Source organism: Photinus pyralis, unplaced genomic scaffold (assembly GCF_008802855.1).
Source record: "Photinus pyralis isolate 1611_PpyrPB1 unplaced genomic scaffold, Ppyr1.3 Ppyr1.4_LG4, whole genome shotgun sequence".
NCBI classification, from domain to species: Eukaryota; Metazoa; Arthropoda; class Insecta; order Coleoptera; family Lampyridae; genus Photinus; species Photinus pyralis.
The window spans coordinates 45,194,589-45,215,572 of NW_022170511.1; the positions used below are offsets into that span (position 1 = coordinate 45,194,589).

Here is a 20,984-nt window from a genome sequence, read left to right on the forward strand (position 1 = left end):
TTTTTGTTACTTATATCAAAGATTATTTACTCTTTGCTTATATAATAAATCCTCTTTGGCCCGCTTAAATGCTGTAATTATTTTATGTGGCCCTCTTTTAAATTTATTTCCCCATCCCTGGTCTAAGCGGTCTTCGCAATAAAACAAAATCACATCGTAATGAGTTGTTATCGTTACGAAGCCATAAATAAGGTGGTGTGTTGTTAAGTTTTAGAGCGCTTTAAAACGGAAACCGGAAAACCGTGCTTTTTTTGTAGTTTTTTTCTAGGTAAGTTTTAAGTTAATTTTGTTAAATAATGGATTACAACCCTTTCCTCCTACAAATAGTTGTGTTAGGGTGCGAGTGAGTAGCGAATAACGTTAGGGGGGGAAAGATTCAATTGAAATCCTATTTTCCTTTTGCTTGACTTCTGTTGTACCGGAAGTTTGCGATGGACCAATCGCGTTGCGAACCCGCAATGCTCCGACGCAAACACGCGCCATTTTATTAAACAGTTCACAAATCCTGACAAGGGTAAGTTTTAAAATACGTTTATTTATTATTATATCATTATTGTACCAACAACATTTTAAAAAATCGTGTCCGTGTATATCTTCAATCCGTTAAATTCTCTCACTTGACATCCGAAGTTAACGATCGCAGCAAAACACCGCAGTGTTGTTGATAAGCTTCTTCCCTTGACCTGCATCTTTTTTCTGTACGTGTACGTTTTTTTCTAGCTTTCAACATTAACGCTAACTATTGTTTACAGATGAAGTTATTACGAGATTAAGAATTCGTATTAAGACATCTTAAGGCCTATTTTGTAAAACAAGTTTGAAGCTGTTGTAATTATCCCCTGAAGTTTGTTATTATAATGGCTGTCAATGTACAGCAGGATCTTATGGATAGGAAGGAAGATTTTCTCGACGGTCGCGAATTATTCGCCGATCTATCTGAAACTGTGTTTGGCGATGGATCTAAAAGTTGTAGTTCTAGTCCACTGGAAGGTGATCTTTTAACCGATCCAGATAGTTGCGGAATGTGTGGGTAAGTATGATTGTTTCTAATTCTAGTACTTTCATCAATCTGGTATGCAAAGTTTGATCAAATAAAATAGAAATCGTATGTTTGTGTATGTTAAAAAAATCAAATGAAACTTAGATTGAGGTTAGGAAACAGGGGATCTTTTAGGGAACGCTTAGTGGTAGTGACAGATTGTAACATTAGATTTTTTGTTATAGAGAAAGACTGGTTGTTCCTCGTGTGCTGTCATGCTTGCACGTTTTCTGCGAGCAGTGCTTAGAAAAAAAACTGATTGGAGAGGGAGGTGATGGAATGATCGAGTCCAATATTACTTGCCCGACCTGCAATCAGGATACGAAAGTATGAGTCTGCATTCTAGCTATTCATTGTTGATTTGCTGCTTTTTATAGGTTGGTAGTAAACGACTGGCCTCACTCCCTTTAGATGTAATCACAATTAATATCTCGGAGGTTTCGAACTCTTCTAGTTTGCATTGTACCAGCTGCACTGCTAAAGAGATTGCAATTTCACGTTGCTGTACATGTCATAATTTGCTTGGTAGTAACTGTGATTCGGCTCATCGCTTTATGAGATGTTTTGAACATCATAAAGTCATTACTTTGGATGATATGCGTAAAGATGGTAAAAAGATTACAGTTCATAAACCTTTGCTTTGTGATACTCATATTGCGGAAAGTCTACTTTATTACTGTGCCACGTGTCACATGCCCGTATGCAATGAATGCATTAAAACCGATCATAAGCCAAGCAGTGGTCACCAATGTGAAAACATGAACGACTCCGAAAAGCATGTACGACAAGAAGTTGAAAAGATGCTCAATGAGGGAAGGGAAAAGGTTGAAAGTCTCATCAAGCTGTCGGGAGACCTGAATAGCAGCCTCGAGGAGCTTGCCCACCAACGCTCATCTGCCAAAGATTTAATTAACGAATCCTATCAAAGTTACAAAGCCGTACTTGAGAAGTGTCGTGACGATTCGTTGAAAGAATTAAACGAATTGTACCACGAACGCGAACTTAAAATCATGGATAAAACTGAACAAATTGAAAAATATATTACTTTATTAGAGGATGCGTGCAAATTTACCGGGCGTTTAACAGAAAATGGCACCACCGCAGAAATAATGTACCTACACAAAACTGTCGGAAACCAACTGCTTAATTTAATGAATAATACTCCTAAACCTCAAAAGACATTTTCTCTCGAATTCCATGCAGACTTTAACGAATTTGAAAAAACTATTAAAACTATTTTCGGAAGATTTCATACTGAAGGCGATGAAATTCTCCATAAAGATACTAGTCAGCTTTCGATAGTAACCACAAATCTACAACCACTAACAATTAATGGTTCTAATATAGCGTTAAGTAACGGTTGCACCGGATCATCGTTAACAAATAGCAGCCCTATTTCCCTGTCAACTTCAATGCAGTCGTCCTTTGACGGAGATTTGGCCGCCAGTCTTCAAGGACTTTCCCTGCAACATAGCCCGCCACCGCCAGTTAATGCAGCTACATTACAAGGTTTCACCAGCATGGCCGAATACAACATTGCGCAATTGGCAAGCTTAGCCGAAAGCACAGTCAGTGCAGCAACTTCACCTTCACCTTCGTTCACAGCATTAGCCGACTTATTCTCAACAGAAAATGCTTACAAGAACCTCGCCTCCCTCGCCAAGTTAGGATTTAATAATACAGGTAACCACATGAGCTATTGGTAGGCCATTTGTAACGCGTGTTTATAACATAAATGTTTTTTGAATACACTTGTTTTTAATTTTTGTTTAATTCGTCCTTAAACCTTTATCCTTCAAATTATTTAAGTTGGATTAAAAAGATGTGTCTTCAAAGAACATTTGTACCATCAATCATCACATTGAATTTTAATTTAATCATGCTTACATCATTCATCACAATTTTAAATGCGTCACTCTTAAAGTTACTTCTCAGTAAAGCCAAGAGAATGGTCCTTGCAATATTATTTCCAACTTGAATTAAATTGGCTCCTTATTTGTAAGTGATTTGTCACAATGCAATTTCTGTAGTAGGTAAGTAAATTTCTACCAAGTTGTGAGTCATGGGTGGTAGTAACCCTGAATTATACATACACTGGAACACACGCTTCGTCCGCCAGCTTGATCTGAGGGAGGGCCACATTAGATATCTGTGTCTTAATCTTTCTGTAGAGGATGGGTATGAATAAAGCGACCGATTGTCACGTCTCAATGTAGTTAGTTGCAGAAATCATCCTCGCATGCAATCGACAGTGACAGAAATCACCATTGCGCGTTACGTTTCTATGGCAGGAGATCAGTAGCCTATAACACAAGTCATACAAGTCCTAGAATTGTTAGAATATATTTTACATTTGTACCTTCTTTATAACACAACTCATTTGCATATACAGAAGTAATTAGGACTTAGAGGTTACAGGCAGATTACCTGTAACTTATAGACTTGTTACAATTGTATAGTTTCTGTTACAGGCCTCTGACTTACATTCAAAGGTTCTCTTCCTTCATTTACAAACAAATGGTCACAAAACTATTGAGATTATAAGAACACTAGAGGGAAACTCCTTTGAATTTGTTTGTAAATTGTTGAGTATGTTTGATATCCGTTCGGAATTACCTAATTTGTATTAATTAATAATTTTTAAATTTCTTTTGAATGTTTGCTCATTTCCCAGAAGATTAAAGTCTACATGAAGATTTATTATTCAGACGGACAGACACCAAAGGATTATATAATGTGATTCATTCTTCATATCTGTGCACAATGTGTTATTTTCATAATCTAGCGGGACAAAATGATTGAAGCCAGATTTTTGTATTATGTGTAGATTTTTATTATTGAATCGTACTATGTAGACATGTATATGAATTTAGGTGGTTTTAAGAACACTTTTAAGTTCAAAGCTGTATCTCAGTTGCCATCGAGATCTCTGCAATACTTTGTTTCGATAATAGTCTGCACTTGCTGTCTTTTGTTGGGTGCTGTTATCCGCAAAATTGTTTCGTGGTCTTCAGGCTAGGTCCAGGCATAGTGAAATACCTTTTACAGCATCAGTAACAATAGTAGGGAGTGATATGCTTTCTTCTAACCAGGAAGAATTTGCTTTGAAAGAACGTTGTCGATATCTTGCCCACTATAACCATTTTTTTTCTACTTTTGAATTTTTATTTTTAAAATTTTGATATTTTCAGAGATGTTTGGATCCCTTCCTGCAATATATGTTCCAACCAAGCATATGTCCTTATAATTATTTGTAGTTAGCAAGCAAACATTAAAAAAGGATAGGCACAAAATTTGTGCAGTCATTGTGAATTAAGAAAAACCTTTATGAAAATGCAAACATGCGCAAATAAACTCATATATTTCGTGTAGCCTTTACCAAAAAATATAAATTTGAGATTGATATGATGCAGTAAAAGCTATTAAAACTAGAGTACAAACTAATTTAGGTAACTAATTTTACTCACAATCGGTTAGTATTATCTGAATTCCTAACCTTCATAGCGGTTGCGAAGCGACTCATTACTCACCTTAGCCGGGAAAGTAACTTTCCCGGCTAGCATCTGTCACTTTCCTTACCTGCAAATGCTATTCATATTATCCTTATATGAAACTTATACTAATAGTGACACCGCCAATGTAACCATTAATGTTTACAACAATAGCAAATTACGAAGAAGAACGAAACTATTTGCTATTGTTGTAAACATTAATGGTTACATTGGCGGTGTCACTATTATTGACAGTTAAAGTAACACCTTGTTGAATTATATACTTTACCTTAAATGATCGATTGTGAGTAAAATAGTATACAAACCTCGCTGGTCAGTGGTTCATAACCAACGCCTCGCGCTTACCTTAAGCCCTCGGGGTAGGTAATGAACCACCTCCCAGCTCGGTATGTAATCTACTATTCTTGTTTAGAAATAAAGATGATCTATTCTAATGTTGCACATGCTAAAGTTTAAAGAAAAAATTATGTAAACTCAAAAAACTATCACTAGTCCTAGTAACACAAGCCTAATTAGCGAGTACAGCTAGGCTAATTGCAAGATTCCTTTTTAAATACGTTTAACCCAACTTACATACCCACAGTTCCGTCCCCTTTTTCTTTTCACTGGCGCGACTTAAGGCAAATAAACCTGAATTTCAAAGAATATAATTTGTCTACTTTATAAATAATCAGCGGGTTTATTCCAATATTCGGGTAGCAAAATTGAATATTGTTCCATCGAAAGAAAGAAACCTTGATGGTAGATCTCGGTTTAGGGCCATCTATTAGATTTAAAATGATGGAAAAGAGAAACATTGTTTTTTGATGTCTTTACGTACAATTTTTTGAAAATTATCATAGGTAATTGCACAAGTGCATCAAAAAATTTTTTGAAAGCATGTTGTCTAAAAACTGCATGAGTTTATTTTCATGTTTCGGCGAAAGAGAAGTGGAGGGCTCTTTTAACAAAATATGAAATGACCGAATGCTTGAATAAAAAATTTTCAGGTTTATTTTGATACACAAGTGTAATTTTGGGGAATATTTCCCGAACAAAAATTACTTGTAAAATTGACGTTACCTACTTATAAATTGTCTGTGTACTGTATTATCAAAGTGTCCAATGGAGTGGCCATGGATATGAACTGTGCAATTTTCGCAGGGCCTCTTTCACTTTCTGCAATGCAATTATCGCTGTAATTGAGGGATAATTGCACACGTCATATGGGATTTATTACATTTAGATTTAGATTTATTTATAGTTCCTTTTGACATTTATCGATATTTTATAGGAAGCGTCAAGTATAGGTATATGACAAACAATTAATGAGACAATAAACTATGACAAACAATAGATACATAAAATAGACAATTCAACATACTACTTTTCATTACAAAATTTGAAATATTCGGCGATGGAGTAAAAACAATTTTCTTTTAAGTTGACATTTAAATTGCTGCAGGTTACAAGAACTCTTTATATATTGCGGTAGAGTATTATACAGGGTGATTCCTATAGTACCTGCCACCGTTTGGGAGCGTGTAGGTGGTGCGTAGGGGAGTATTTTGATATAGGACACTTGGGGTCGGAAATCTAAAATAAGGGTGCCAGAGCCAAATTTACCTTCTGGAATTTCGCGCCTGTAGGTAGGCAACCCAACCGGCCGGCGGTGCACACGGAGCGATCTCAGGCGGCGATGTGTGGCTGACACTTGATCAGAATTTTGTTTAAACCCACGAAATCCCGTCTGCAACGACGCGTATCAAGTGAATAAACACTATGGCAATAGTATAATAATAGTTGGCTAGATGTAGGAAGTGCATTGAGAACAACGGTGGCCACGTTGAACACTTGTAAACGTTATTGCTTTTGACTGTCGTTTTCCCTCCTTCCCTCCCATGTCGCTTCCTCGCGCTAACTCGCTCTGCATCGCTCCGCGCGAAACGTCGGTCGGTTGGGTTGCCTACATACAGGCGTGAAATTCCAGAAGATAAATTTGGTTCTGGCGCCCTTATTTTAGATTTCCGACCCCAAGTGTCCTATATCAAAATACTCCCCTAGGCACCCCCTATACGCTCCCAAACGGTGGCAGGTACTATAGGAATCACCCTGTATATTTGTGGACCCACGAACGCAGGAGACATATGAGGGAAATATTCTTTTATATAATACTTTACAGAATAGAATGACGGTCACAGAACACCTGAACCCTACAAGTCTACAATCGTATGTTTTTCATATTAAACTATAGAACTATAGAACAATATATGCATCAAGTATTCGTTGGCCGACATTCGCTCCTGGAACTTTCTAGGCTCGAGGGCTTTGCAGGCCTTCCCCAGGGCAACGTATTACATATCAAGAACGTAGGTCCTAGATTTCCATGCCGTTTTGAGATCATTGACAGAGACTAGAATAGATTTGGAAAATCTCGTAATGGGCTATAAATAAAGCTATAGCAGAAATAAATGCAAAAATCTGTTGAAGGCCCTTTTTCTCCTACAAAGTTAAAATATGGATTTTATCTCCAAAAAGGCATTTGCCATTTTCAGCTTTCAAAGTCATTTAAGGGAACATTTGTAACAAATGGGTACGGTAAACCTTGTTTACAAGACTTATGTTGCACGCACAATATATGCACACCACACCCACACATGAACAGAAGACATTTTTTTTAAACCACTTTCTTGGACTCCTAAGATCTTGAAACGTAAAGATCTCAAAATCGAAATTTGGAGTGATTTCAATAATAAAATATGAGGTTATTTTAACAGGCTCTTTTATTTGCTTCATTCGTATATTTAAAGTGAAAACTTAACGTGTTATGTAAAATGAATTATTAGTATGTAATACAAAAGAAATTCTAATAAATCTTTTAATTAGACAATGGGTCGATGATGATACGCTCAAATTCACCAGCCGCATCGATAGGTCTGAATAATTCCTTAATAAATGGCTTCGGAGGTGTGTCAGCTTCGACTTCACCCCTTATCTCAACTCCAGACGATATCATAGCCGATCCACTTAATGGCATTGTAAATCAACCCGCACCAAATAGCGCAACTGCTTTATCACGTAGTAATAAAGTAAGCCCCATGCAGATAAGATGTAAATTTGGTCAATTGGGACCTGGCAAAGGACAGTTTAATTCTCCTCACGGTTTCTGTTTGGGACTTGAAGAAGACATTATTGTGGCGGACACAAACAATCATCGTATTCAGGTATAACTCTTGCAATAGCTCTGCATGTTTTTTATCGTAATTTTTTTTAGATTTTTGAGAAGACGGGCACGTACAAGTTTCAATTTGGTATACCTGGTAAGGAGGAAGGGCAACTCTGGTATCCACGTAAAGTGGCAGTGATGCGTTCGACTGGAAAGTACGTAGTATGCGATCGTGGCAATGAACGTTCACGTATGCAAATTTTCACTAAGAGTGGCCATTTTATAAAAAAGATCGCCATACGTTACATCGATATAGTGGCAGGGTTGGCTGTAACTGCGGCCGGTGAGATTGTTGCTGTTGACAGTGTTAGTCCCACAGTTTTTGTTATTTCTGAGGCTGGGGATTTGTTGAGGTGGTTTGACTGTAGTGATTACATGCGAGAACCATCCGACATCGCAATTCATGGTAAGTTAACTGTTAGGTTGATATTTAATAATAATAATAACAATAACACAACATGCGATTAGTTAACCAGGCTAGACCTGAGTTCTGACAATATAAATACTGACGATAGTAATAATAATATTCTTTTATTTTAAACTCAAACGAACTTTAAAAATATAAAAGCGATTGAAATGAAACTACACTAAAATTAAAATAAAATTTCAAAAAAATAATGTAATTTTTCTGTATTTTATTTTAATTTTATAAAATGGTTTCCACGGACACCGTTTGGACCAGATTCTTAATTTTACTTTTAAATGATTCGTAGAAGTAAGTTACCAAGTCCTTGCTGTAAAATTCTTGTATCATATTAAAAACTATAAGCACTTATATACTGTGCTATAAGCATTGAATAAAAAAATGGTTTCTCCAATCTTTTTTTTACATATACGTAATCTCGAACTATCAAGGCTCGAATTATTGAGACTCCACTGTATCTTTGTTTTTGGTCTCGGTTTTTGTGATATGTATGATTTTAAATTATTAGTCGCTTGTGTGAACTTGTCAAGGACAATAATGGACTTATGATGTTGGACAAAATGCTTTGGTGCTTTGATCCATGTCAATATTGTCATTAGCTAGCTCACTTCCCATTCAAAACAGTTTTAGAAGGCCAAAGGTATTTTCTTCCTGTTTCAGTTAAACTCATCTGATAATGTCTTTCAATGTTAATTATTAATTTGTTGTTTATAGGTAAGGAATTCTATGTGTGCGACTTCAAGGGTCACAACGTAGTTGTGTTCAGTGAGGAGGGTGCGTTCTTGCGACGTATTGGGTGCGAGACCATCACAAATTTTCCAAATGGTATTGACATATCTGATGCGGGAGACGTTTTGGTTGGAGACTCTCATGGAAATCGTTTTCATGTGGCCGTATTTTCACGCGATGGCTCGCTAGTATCCGAATTTGAATGCCCCTATGTTAAGGTAAGATGTGTGCTGAGACGTGTGTAGATAGATCTTTTTGATTAAAATTTTGATCTTGAAAATGTGAGTGAAAATCTGCAGATTATTTTCTTTCAATGTAATTACTTCTAAGAATCTTCAACTTAATAACATCATTGATTGTACAAGGTGATTCAAACCCTCCCAATTTTTGGCCGGAGGCATTATTAAGCGTGACAAGTAGAATACAGGAAGAAACTGACTGTGATTATGTTGGCAAAAACATGCCAGCCAATACTAAATGAATAAAAATATGCAAATTGTTGGGATGCTCGTGACTTAAAAGTTTCGCCACCAAAGAGTGCGGTCACAGAATACCTGATTCTATGAAAAATATATGATTGCCTATGGAATTTATCATTTAATAACGTGGCGTGGCTTCTAATAAAACTTTTGAATCTCAATAACTAAAAATGTAATTCAAAAAAATTTATCATATCTCGTATCCGATTTGTCCCTCCAGCTAGAAGTTGGTCGGAGGGGGGGGGGGGGGCGTCAGTTCACCCTGTATTCTACTTAGTCGTAGTTGAACTTATAGATAACTGCTGTGTGATTACATTTACTCGCTGTCTCAAGGTAAAATTTTAACCAAAAAGAATTGTGAGACACTTCCTAATCCAGAATTTATTAGGTGTCGCGGTGCTGTGGCTTGAAAATCACATCAGAAGGCTACATAGTAACCCTAGCAAAGAATAACCACCACGTGTTGGTTCTAAACACGCTATATATTCTTTAGGACCAGACACCAAGCAAGTAGTATGATCTCTCATTATCTACAGAACTGATCTTAGTTTAGCTTTAGATTGTCGTATGAACTTACAATTTAAGCATTTTTTAGTTTAGTCGGTTTCGATCCAAAGGTTTTATTTACACATAAATCTATATCTATATACGTACGTGTATTTTAGTTACTGTTGGACGTTATAATTTTATGTTTATTAGGTCTAAATTGTTGGCAGCAGGCATAACATGGTTCCTATATTGATTATGTTTTCAATTTTTTAACGCGCGTCAATTATAAATTCGTGTGTTTGAAGTCATGTGCCAAGTTTAATCTCATTTAGAAAAGCACAAATTAAGTTGTTACGTTTTTATTTAATTTTTTTTCTTTATCGGTGTGTATGGGTGCGTATGCGTTTGTCACTAATTTCACTCAGGTTGGTGTGTTAATTTCTTGCGGCCATTCCGTGATGAGTGCCATTTTAGGTTAAGTCTTTAGGTATCAGCCTGACGACAAGCTTGTGATTCCAAAGCAATTTTAGGGTTGCTACAAAAATTTTTAAGTTACGATTGCGTGTGCGTGTATGTTTTCTGAACTCTCCATGGGCTACTGTTTGCCGTGGAAAAACCATGCCTGTGATATAGTATCTTCAGGATAAGTTGTGACCTTAGTCTCTTGTTGTTATTTTGTGTGTGGCACGCTACCGTTTTGTTTTTCAGCGGTCATGCTGTACACACACAACTGTTTTTAAAAGTATATGTATATAATACAAAAATAAAAAAAAATCAAATTTTAAACCAGATTATTTATGTATAAAAAGTAACTGTATCTTATATACACCATTTGTTCATGAAGGATTGTTCTTCAAAATTAAATGTGATGTGAATAATCTCACAATGTAAACCAGTGTTTTTGACATAATAGTTCTTACTTTTTAGTATCTACCAAATAATATTATTTACACTGATATATATGTGTGCGTATATCACATCTAAAAATCAACGTGCTATAGTGATAACATAGCATTTGCTCACATTATTAATTGCATATTTTATATATTTAGAATATTTTTTATACCACCTTCATTTCGGCGAATCATCACCGCCGTGATGCTGAAACGGGTCACGCTTGCTGTTTCGCTCTAAAATTGCACCTAAACTGTCTTGACTGATCTCAATGAAATTCTGTAACTCTGTTTCTTCGTCGACGGCGGTTAAGAAGTGAATGTGGTATAGATAGTTGTTAACATCAAAATTTTATCTTTTTAAATTAAAAGTAATATATATTATATAAATATATATATTGTCAATGTGATAGATTTTTGATGATTTTTACAATCACAGTCTTAGTATGTGTACAAGTCATTTTAGATACTCCTATACCGGTACTTTTTGCCATAATGTTTATACATACATGACTAAAATGTTAAACTTTTGTTGTCGATAACTAGCGAACGTTTCACTAACTTTAAGCAATAAAGTATTTTGTCAGTCAGTATTGGAGTGAGTAAGTTGCGATCATTCCATTAGCGTATTTTAGTTTGGTATCGTATTATTTTTGCGTTTGTTTAGACTAGAGTTAGCTTTAGGTTTGTCTAGATTAACACTGTGTTCTCGGGCTGACATAGGCACTTGATCGTCAAGAGCGTAATTTAGTTTCGTAAGTCTTGTAACAGCCTCTATCACATTACTGTTACTTAATTTTAATAACAAAAGAGCGTACGTTAGACGTACGTATGACCGTTACATTAATGGCGCAGCCGGCTCTAAACAATCATACCAGACCATAAATACATAACATGGTTGTGAGCTAAATGTAATTTTTAGATTATCTTTTTGACAATTTTAAAGGAACTGTGCAATAATTCTGCATAGGGCATTGAGGTAGAGCATTCCAAGCCTTTTTGCCGCCCTGCGCCAGTTTACTATTATCGACACATGTTCGTATTTCCACTTTGTTAGTCTATTAAAGTACAAATAGTTAAGTATGGGTGGGTTTTTTTGCCTGCATTTGCTCATTTGCTTGGGTCGACATATCACGTATCCGCATCCCGGTGCCCAATCTTCATATGTAGTCGTGTGTATTATGCAGGGAGTTGTGAATTTTGCTGACACCAAATTATTTTTGTGTCAAAATAATATACACTATACTATACTTATAAATAATATATTAAATATTATATAATCGAACGAATAAATTCACTGTGTCTTAGTCCATGTCATATTAAACGAATTAACAAAGTATACATTTTTGAACTAATATTGTTATTTCTCTCCAAAGATTTTTTCATAAATTAGCGTAAGATATTTGCTAAAGCTCCATAATCTGCTAAGCTCGTAGATTTATAGCGTGTGAAAAATGCTAGCGCGGGTAATTACAGATTTTGGACGCCGTCTCGTGTTTCAGAATTGAATGGCAATAAAATCAACCACTCTCTCCGTAAACTAATCGTAGTGTTGTTGTTATAGGTATTTGATCTTCGTTGCTTTATTAAATGGTTGTTGGTGAATTTTGCAGCAAATTCTGTTTTATTACCCGCCAGATAGGAGCAGTTGAGCTGTGGCATTTAATTTTTTTTAATAGAACTTAAAACTATTTTTGATGTAAAAGTCCCTATCATTGTATGTATTATAAACACTTTGCTTCTCGTACACCTCCAATTCTTTAAAACGCGAGAAGCACAGTGTAAATTTGAGAGGGATTTAATCTTGTGTAACAATCACTCGTCGGTTTGTGACTGACTTATATGTACCTACTATAGTAGCACTCTTGTTTCTCTGCTTAACCTGTTTGCGAAAATTCTCATCCTTGAACAAATTGAATATACACTATAACTAATCGTTATACAATCTCATTTACCGTATTATTTATGTATTATATTTACATTTAAGGTTTTTAAGCATTTCTAATAATACGGATACGGTTTTTGTAGTAAGTCCTTTGCGACGCTCCCAAATTTTCAATTATATTGCCTTCAGTTTACAAATATGGTTATTCAGGGTTCCAGGAGCTGTGTTTTAAGGCTTCATATTTTTGGAAACTTTAATTTATTTACTATGTACTACGATTGTTTTAATTTGTAAGTTATTTGGTTTTTTGAATAAATATTAATAAAGAATTCTCGCTAATTTCTTTTTGTTCTGTTTCCGATTTACTGCTTTGTCTCCCAATTTCATTTATGAGATCTTTCATTAACAATTTTATTTGGCTCGGCGTTAAATTGAGCACAAGTGCACCTGTATCTGTATTGTAGGTAAGGTTCAAATCGCGGTTAAAAAATTTTTTAGGTCCTGGCCCGATAATCCAGTCGGAGATTAAAGAGCACAATCTATGAGAATTATGCTCCTTGACAAAGGTCAATAGGGGGTTTCGTGCGTTTTCCTTTATTAAAGCAAGCCTTATTATCACGCCAAATACGGTAAGGATTTAAGATAACCTTATTTAAACAAATCCAAATATTAGGTTATAAATAATATGTGGGTGAGCAATATGGTAAGACCTCCTAGCCCAGCAGTAGTGCTTTGCTAACTTCCTGCATCTAGTAAACGATTGTACTTAGAGGGATCAATGCTCAGATCAGATTATGTTTTTCACACCATTTTGTTTTTGGGATCCTTAGTGGTACCTCCTGTCTGTGGGAGGCCCACACCTCAAACCGTATGTTGTCATGTCAGGTTAACAATGTTGATGTTAAGGTAAGTGATCGGATGTTTTTGCAAAAAATGATGTTATTCTTTGAAAAAATACCCAATCAATTATAACCATCAACATTGTTAAACTGACAACATAGTTAAGTATGCTTCAATAATGCCGGCCGTTTAAGTGTTATTACCTAGAAGTGAGGCTTCACTACTGCACGCCTTCTAGATTTACTATAGTTCATTTGAGGATAAACCTTTTTGAACTCTTTCCTTTTCATGTTCTCCTCAGGGTATTTTTTGTAGGCCGCGCAACTATGAGTTCCATTAGGACCCTGCTACTTTTTGCAAGCGTCGTGGGTAGGAGATCCAATCGTCAGGTTGGTAAGTTGTGCTATGGCTACAATATTATTGCCACAATTATTTTTATATTCAATTAAACTCGAGATGTATGATTGTATGAAATAATACATATCTCATAATTGGATTAAACCGATTAAAAATTACATACGATGATATGCGTATACATCAGAGCGGTGCTGTACGATAACGTAAAGTCGATTATCCCTTCCACCTCGCCTTCCACTGATGTCTCAACACTTCAACACTCTGTATATGAGATAACCTAATTTCTCATAAACATTTTTTTATCAAATCTAGGGCATTGACTCATGAAACGTTGATAAGCAGGTGATTGAACTAAAAGTGAAATTGAACACAAAAATGTCCTCTTCAGAGTTAATCCAGTTTATCAATTGCAAAATCTTGAGAAACCATACTCTAACTGAGGAGCATTTATGGGTACGAAATGGCAAAATTATTAATCCCGAAGATGTTTTTTTCGATGAGAAAATTAAAGCAGACACTGTCATTGACTGCAATGGTTGCATCATAGCACCTGGATTTATTGATATACAAATAAACGGTGAGACTACCACCTGTTGCTTTCACAAATTACAATTATAATTTTAGGTGGGTTTGGAGTCGACTTCTCCAATTGTGATAATATCGACAGTGGACTTGGCAGAGTAGCAAAAAGTTTACTAAGTTCTGGTGTGACCTCGTTCTGTCCAACGATTGTTACATCACCAAATGATGTCTACAAGCATGTGTTGCCACAAATTAAGAAAAGTCAGGGAGGTTTGCATGGTGCGACCGTATTAGGCATACACCTGGAAGGTCCGTTCATTAATATCAATAAGAAAGGGGCCCATCCACCCAAGTTCATAAAGGATTTGGATGAAGTATTTTCTTAATATGGTATAACCTTCGTGACAATTAACGCTTTTAGGGTTTTCAAAGTCTTGTTCAAACTTACAGTACATTAGAAAATGTCTCAATAATTACGCTGGCACCTGAGTTAAAACACGCAAATGAAGTCATATCTAAACTAACTAGCTTAGGTATAACGGTATCAGTAGGTATGTAGGTTACATTTCGATTTGCTTATGATTAATCTATGCAACATAAGAATTTTTGTTAAGGTCATTCCATGGCCAGTTTGAAGGATGGCGAAAGCGCTATAAGCAGTGGGGCTACCTTAATCACTCATCTTTTTAATGCGATGCTTCCTGTGAGTGCCTATGTAGAATGTACAGTCTCTTGTAAAATTAAGAGCTCGCACATACCAACAGTGGTGTACAATTAAATAGTCTGAGCCTTTTTGAATTTTGCTTACACGACATTTAGGAATAGTAACATTGATATTATTATGGGTGTCATAATGTGTATGCCTGCACAGCTAATAGCAATTTAGCCTTGCGTGACGAACACACTAAAATAAAAAGACTTGGTATTGTCAGAATCTGAAGTTTTACAAAAGCTGGTCTACAATTAGCTTGGAAATAACACGAAATACGAGTCTTGAGTTGCAGTTTAAAAAGTAGATTTATTACACACGATTTGTTTCCAAACTCCGATACTGTAAGAAATCGAGGGAGAAAACAGCTTTGTTTAATTTGAATGAATTCATAATTTATAAATTTTTAAATTGCTTTTTGAATTTTTTTCTCATTTCCCAAACAGCTAAAGTCTAAATGCACATTTACCTACTCCTACTGTTCAGAGAAACCGACACCAAAGGCAAGAGGATTATATCATTAGATTATTTACTTCATAGCAGTGGTCCTTTTGGCAGACCTTAACTTGCTGCCTGGTTTTGCAGCATTGATAAATACCATTAGATCCCCATTTCATCAAACAGTCTCCTGAAATTCGCCCTGAAAAGTTTCTTCCCTTTTTTTTTCAAAGAAAATCCATAATTGACATACATTTCCATGTTTTTAGTAGTAAATCATAGGGGGTGAGTCCAGTCAGTTCAGTGATCTTTACAATATGCGTTTCACTTTTTTTAGTGCAGTATGTGAATAATTTATGAGCTTGGAAAATATATTTGGGGATTGATAATCTTAAAAATATGTTAAAGCTTGACATAACATGTAGCTTCCAAATACTCCTGATCATTGTTTAAATATAAAGTATCCATAATGAATTTTGTTGACCAAAATAAAAAAGGTAATTAAACCGCAGAAGTGTTACAAATAGAATTGGTTCACTATGTACAGTAAGTTTTGTAGTAGGTATATCACTCGGTATGTAATATCCAAAATGTGTTTAACCACATTTGATCCTCGCTCCACATCTAAAAATCAAACTTTAACAAAATTGGAGGGGATACTGTTATGCGAGTTGCTTATGTTGCAGTTTTGGTCTTCTAGAACCATTGATTTTACAAGAGACTATACCTTTTGTTGCAATTCAATGATCAACAAATTTTAGTTTCATCACCGTGATCCGGGATTAGTAGGGCTTCTGGCGTCGCATAACACCCTAGTGGACAAGATCGTGTACTTCGGTATTATATCAGATGGGATTCACACTCACCCTGCGGCTTTACGAATTGCCTACAGAATACACCCTGATGGTTAAAACAGCTCTCTCGTTTAACTTACTTACTTACATGCCGCTTTTAGGGTTGGTTTTAGTCACAGATGCAGTTTCTGCCATGGGTTTGGAAGAGGGGAGACATAACATCGGCCAGTTGTCAGTAGAAATTAAAAATGGAATGGCACTTGTGGCCGGTACCAATACACTATGTGGAAGTATTGCGACTATGGATACATGTGTAAAAATATTCTTACAATCAACGGGTAAATTTTGCAAATTGACGACCATGGGATATCTGTCAATCTGCTACAGGTTGTTCTATAGAGTATGCCTTAGAAGCTGCAAGTTTACATCCAGCTGAAGCATTAGGAATAGTACACAAAAAAGGCACTTTAAATTTTGGAGTTGACGCTGATTTTATATTTTTGGATTCAGATTTAAGTCTCTTAAGTACATGGATAGCTGGCAAGTGTGTGTATAAGAAATAGAGGTTGTTAAAATTATGTGATAATCATAAAGGTTTTCTAATGTATTTTTATATTAATTAAATTTTTACATCACTATTAGTAATAATTGTTGATAAAATGCGATTAGAAAAAATTAAGTTTCACACATTAATTAGAGGACATTTTTGGAGATCAATCTTGAAGCACATGACGAAGTTGAGCCGCTTGAGCGGCAGTAGTAATAATAGTTTACTTAAGTCAGCCGGTGTTGAGTCGAAGAGGACATTTTCATCTGCTGGGTACATATTAGCAACTACCATACGATGCCGTTCACCAGAGAGCACTCTCGATACGCCTTTCCAAAAATAGATAGAAGTAATAAATTCAAATTCCACCACTACAGACTAGGTACTACTACTAGTACTAGCTTAAATAAACTGATGAATATGTTTAGTGAGTTTATTAAATAATAAAGGTTAAGTAACCCCATAATCACATGTAAATAGTTTATTCGATTTAACCAATATTTTTTTAAAAACTACCCTAGCTCTCACATAACATTCTAAATCTGCAAAACATACATATCAAGAAACAGTCTGGACGCTCTGAGTTTACTTCGTGTGGTGCCCGTAGGCACAGATAAAATTTTGGGTATTTTATCTGTGCCGTAGGTCTTGGGCTGGAGCACAATCGGCCATGTTCTAGGATTATGAATTACCTATTGGCGGCTTCACAAGATCGCATTTTAACCCTTGTTTGTTTCATTCAAGATCTAAGTGACCCTCACACTGGGGACTTAGCAGCTGGAAGGGGAGCAGTGCAGCTTTAGAATCTAGATCTACAAAATCTGCGCGTAAACATATAACCTTCCTTTTTTCCAAAAATCGACTGCACCAAAATTTTTCGGGAAAACACTTTTTCTTATTAATTTGGGTGCGTAGAATCCAAATCAATTTGTACTTTTTCGATCAGACTTCTCAATCCAAAGTTATAGACTAGAAAAAAATTCAAAGGGCTGTAACTTTTGAACTAGTATCCCAATCTTGGAACTGTTTGAAATTATGCATTCTACAGGCCACATTCTATAATAAAATTTTTTTCCGGGTCGATCTGAGATAATTTTTTCTTCGGGGCTCAAAAAAGGCAGTGTTTTACCTTCCTTTTTTACCAAAACGGTTCAGTTTAATGTACCTGTTATTGAAATTGTTCTTCCAAGGGCTTTAAATAAACTCCTATGCATAAGAAGTTACGAATTGCAAAAATAATGTTTTCTGTTCATTGAGTATGATGTGTTGCCTACAAACCAGGCTACACAAATATCCAGTGCCCATATTCAAATTAGGGATTTGCTTGAATCTCCCCAATCTGCCGTTTTTATTGAGGGTAAGGAGGGCTTCCACGAACGAATGGCCCAGGGCCCCGTAAAACTAAAAACGGCACTGTATTTAAGGAATAATAAGTCCGACGTTGCTATTAATCGCATAAATTCAAATAAAATTTTAAAAAGTTGCGTACGTGGCGCCATCTCAACTAGACTTCTAAAACTATAATTGATAGATAGTGTATCGATTGCCAAGGAGATGGCGCAGTAGTACTTGTTGTATTTAAATTATCTATTCAAAAACCGGGCCTTTAAACTACATTTGCTCTACAGATCTTGCAAGACACAAGACTCCGTACATTTTGAACTGCCATTTAAGGAATAATAAGAACGAGAAAATTCAAAGGGCTGTAGCTTTTGACCTAGTAACCCAATCTTGGAACTGTTTGAAATTATGGATTCTACAGGCCACATTCTATAAGAAAATGTTTTTTCCGGGTCGATCTGAGACAATTTTTTCTTTGGGGCTCAAAAATCGACTACACCAAAAATTCTCGGGAAATCACTTTTTCGTATTAATTTTGGTGCGTAGAATCCAAATCAATTTGTACTTTTTCGATCAGACTTATCAATCCAAAGGTATAGACTAGAAAAAAATTCAAAGGGCTGTAACTTTTGAACTAGTAGCCCAATCTTGGAACTGTTTGAAATTATGGATTCTACAGGCCACATTCTATAAGAATGTCGATTTGAGACAATTTTTTTTTCGGGTCAAAAAAAGAGGCAGTGTATGTACATATACAATGGTAGAAATAATGAACTCATATGGTCGGTTTTTCCGCACACCCCAGCGTATATGGTAGCCGCTGTCATTGAGACGACAGAGCAGGCTGCTTACTTATTGATAATTTTGATTATCGTTAAGTCAACTTGTATTATCGCGCAGGCCGAATTTGGATGACTGGCGAGATGCTTTCAAGGCTATGCAAATATTAACATTTCTTGGAATGTTGTACATTCTTGAAAGTGTCTGCTTCACAGAAAATAGCACATACAACTACAAGAGTACACTGCCAGCATCGATCCGACCGCCACATTCATAATCATAACACTACTCATTTTTTTGCTATTTGAAAAAGTTAGTAATACTTAATAGTTGAATCGTTTTTAACAGACGATGAATTTGTAACTGCTGGCGATGTGTTCGTTATTTTCTGTTTGTTATATTTTTAAAAATTTGTTTAAAAAAAAGTCTTTAATAATATACAGCAACAAAATAAACCATATTATTCTATTATAGGTTTTATATGAAATGTATTTCATGATCATCCAGCGTCCCTATGTGTAGCAAGTAATGGAATTTACTAAATTCTGTAGCACTTAAAATTTATAATAACGTTTTCTTTCATAAGAAAATTGTATACAGTGATATTCATGTAGAAGTAGACAGGGATGCTATTTTGCTCTTTCATAGTGCAAGCATTCCACCGTGCATGAATTATTTCATACGGAATAAATAAATTAATATTTGTCACAGTGTATATTTTACAACGACACACAGTAATGATGAAGCATACAATATACATCGTCACTGTGTAGGTACTTTGATAATACTATTTGCCATGGATTTTCCATGAATTTTACACCAAAGACTAGCAATGTAGGTGACACAATGCACACATGGTTTTAATAACTTACTCGGGTGATGTTTTCAAATTGAATTTAAGCTATTATTCTGTGATAAAACAATTATTACGACATACAATTGATTTTAAAAGTCATAGAGCGAGAAAATAGAATTGAGGAAAAAAGTTAAGAAAAATCAACCACTTTAGCGAAGCGCAAAATTTCAATTACGTTGTAATAACCTTTTGTTTATTATTTTATAAATTTAATAAACGACACGAAAGTTTTTCGATTCGACAATTCCAAGGTGTTATTTCCCCCATTCTGTCCTAAACACTGTGATGAAAGCTCTAATGAAAAAATAAGCTTATTACGTATATTTGAAATTCAAATGTTTGCATTAACACTAAGTATTACGCATTTAAGTTGTTAGTTGTATAAAGTTTCTGCAAGAAATCCAAAAGTTGCACTTATTACGCTTACTAGACGGAAGTATAGTTGGACAAACATCCTAAACTATTTATGGTATTTATAAAAGATAAACAAATAGATCTCATGCCTAAATTGTGCAGTGTGTGAGTATTTTAATTTTGTAGCTCCCAGTATACAGTGGACATTAAAGCTCTTTAGAAACTTTGCGGTTCTTACAGTGCAATTTAAGTTAATAGGCGGAATACGTTCCTAGGCCTGTGTCAGCAACTGCTTAATTTGCTTTAAAGTTTATATCTCAGAAATTAACCAGGCGAAATTAGTTAATGTTAACGCTTAGTCGCTACATCTACGTACATTTGCTTACCCGGTCAAAATACATTGACATTTAAAAAGCCCTATAAGTCCTTCCAAACAGAAGTTAACTTTTCGGTGCATTTAACCTTTTTTATTTTAAGTTGCGAAATTTAGTCGCATTTAGGAAAGTCTTAGGAACTCAGCATTCCGTGGCCGTACGTTTTTCGCCAAAAATATTATTGCAATGGGATAATTTAGATGAGTTAACTAAGTTTGCAATCCTAATTGTTGTTGAGCTACACTTATTAACTTTCTATAGACACGGTAGTGAATTGTTTAACTTTAGAGCATTGTACAAGTAGGAAGGACGCCTCTTTTCCGAGCGGCGTCGGTGCCGGCAGCGGCGTCGCGCGTGTGCAGATTTCCCATTTCGCGAAAACTTTTCACCGGTTTTCCTCTTAGTACACGTTCAGCG

The 20,984-nt window shown here is 35.6% G+C and overlaps 2 protein-coding genes across 6 annotated transcripts; both read left to right on the forward strand.

Moving 5' to 3' along the window:
* Positions 1-197: 197 nt before the first annotated feature.
* On the forward strand, positions 198-12,984 carry LOC116167699 (brain tumor protein-like). 5 transcript variants are annotated; one of them, XM_031483176.1, is made up of 9 exons: positions 350-514; positions 753-1,030; positions 1,225-1,366; positions 1,417-2,722; positions 7,417-7,754; positions 7,805-8,162; positions 8,895-9,127; positions 9,777-9,901; positions 12,335-12,984. In XM_031483176.1, the coding sequence occupies exons 2-8, from the start codon at positions 858-860 to the stop codon at positions 9,879-9,881; spliced, it is 2,655 nt and encodes an 884-aa protein (XP_031339036.1). In that variant the 5' UTR covers positions 350-514; positions 753-857; the 3' UTR covers positions 9,882-9,901; positions 12,335-12,984. The 5 variants fall into 5 exon arrangements, with proteins under 5 accessions (XP_031339035.1, XP_031339036.1, XP_031339037.1 ...); XM_031483177.1 differs by having other exon boundaries at positions 9,777-9,894; XM_031483175.1 differs by lacking the exons at positions 350-514; positions 12,335-12,984 and adding an exon at positions 198-268 and having other exon boundaries at positions 9,777-12,125.
* An 864-nt stretch (positions 12,985-13,848) lies between these two features.
* Positions 13,849-16,953, forward strand: LOC116168600 (N-acetylglucosamine-6-phosphate deacetylase). Its single transcript, XM_031484526.1, has 7 exons — positions 13,849-14,429; positions 14,477-14,748; positions 14,796-14,925; positions 14,989-15,077; positions 16,283-16,427; positions 16,477-16,653; positions 16,703-16,953. The coding sequence occupies exons 1-7, from the start codon at positions 14,228-14,230 to the stop codon at positions 16,876-16,878; spliced, it is 1,191 nt and encodes a 396-aa protein (XP_031340386.1). The 5' UTR covers positions 13,849-14,227; the 3' UTR covers positions 16,879-16,953.
* Positions 16,954-20,984: the final 4,031 nt, after the last annotated feature.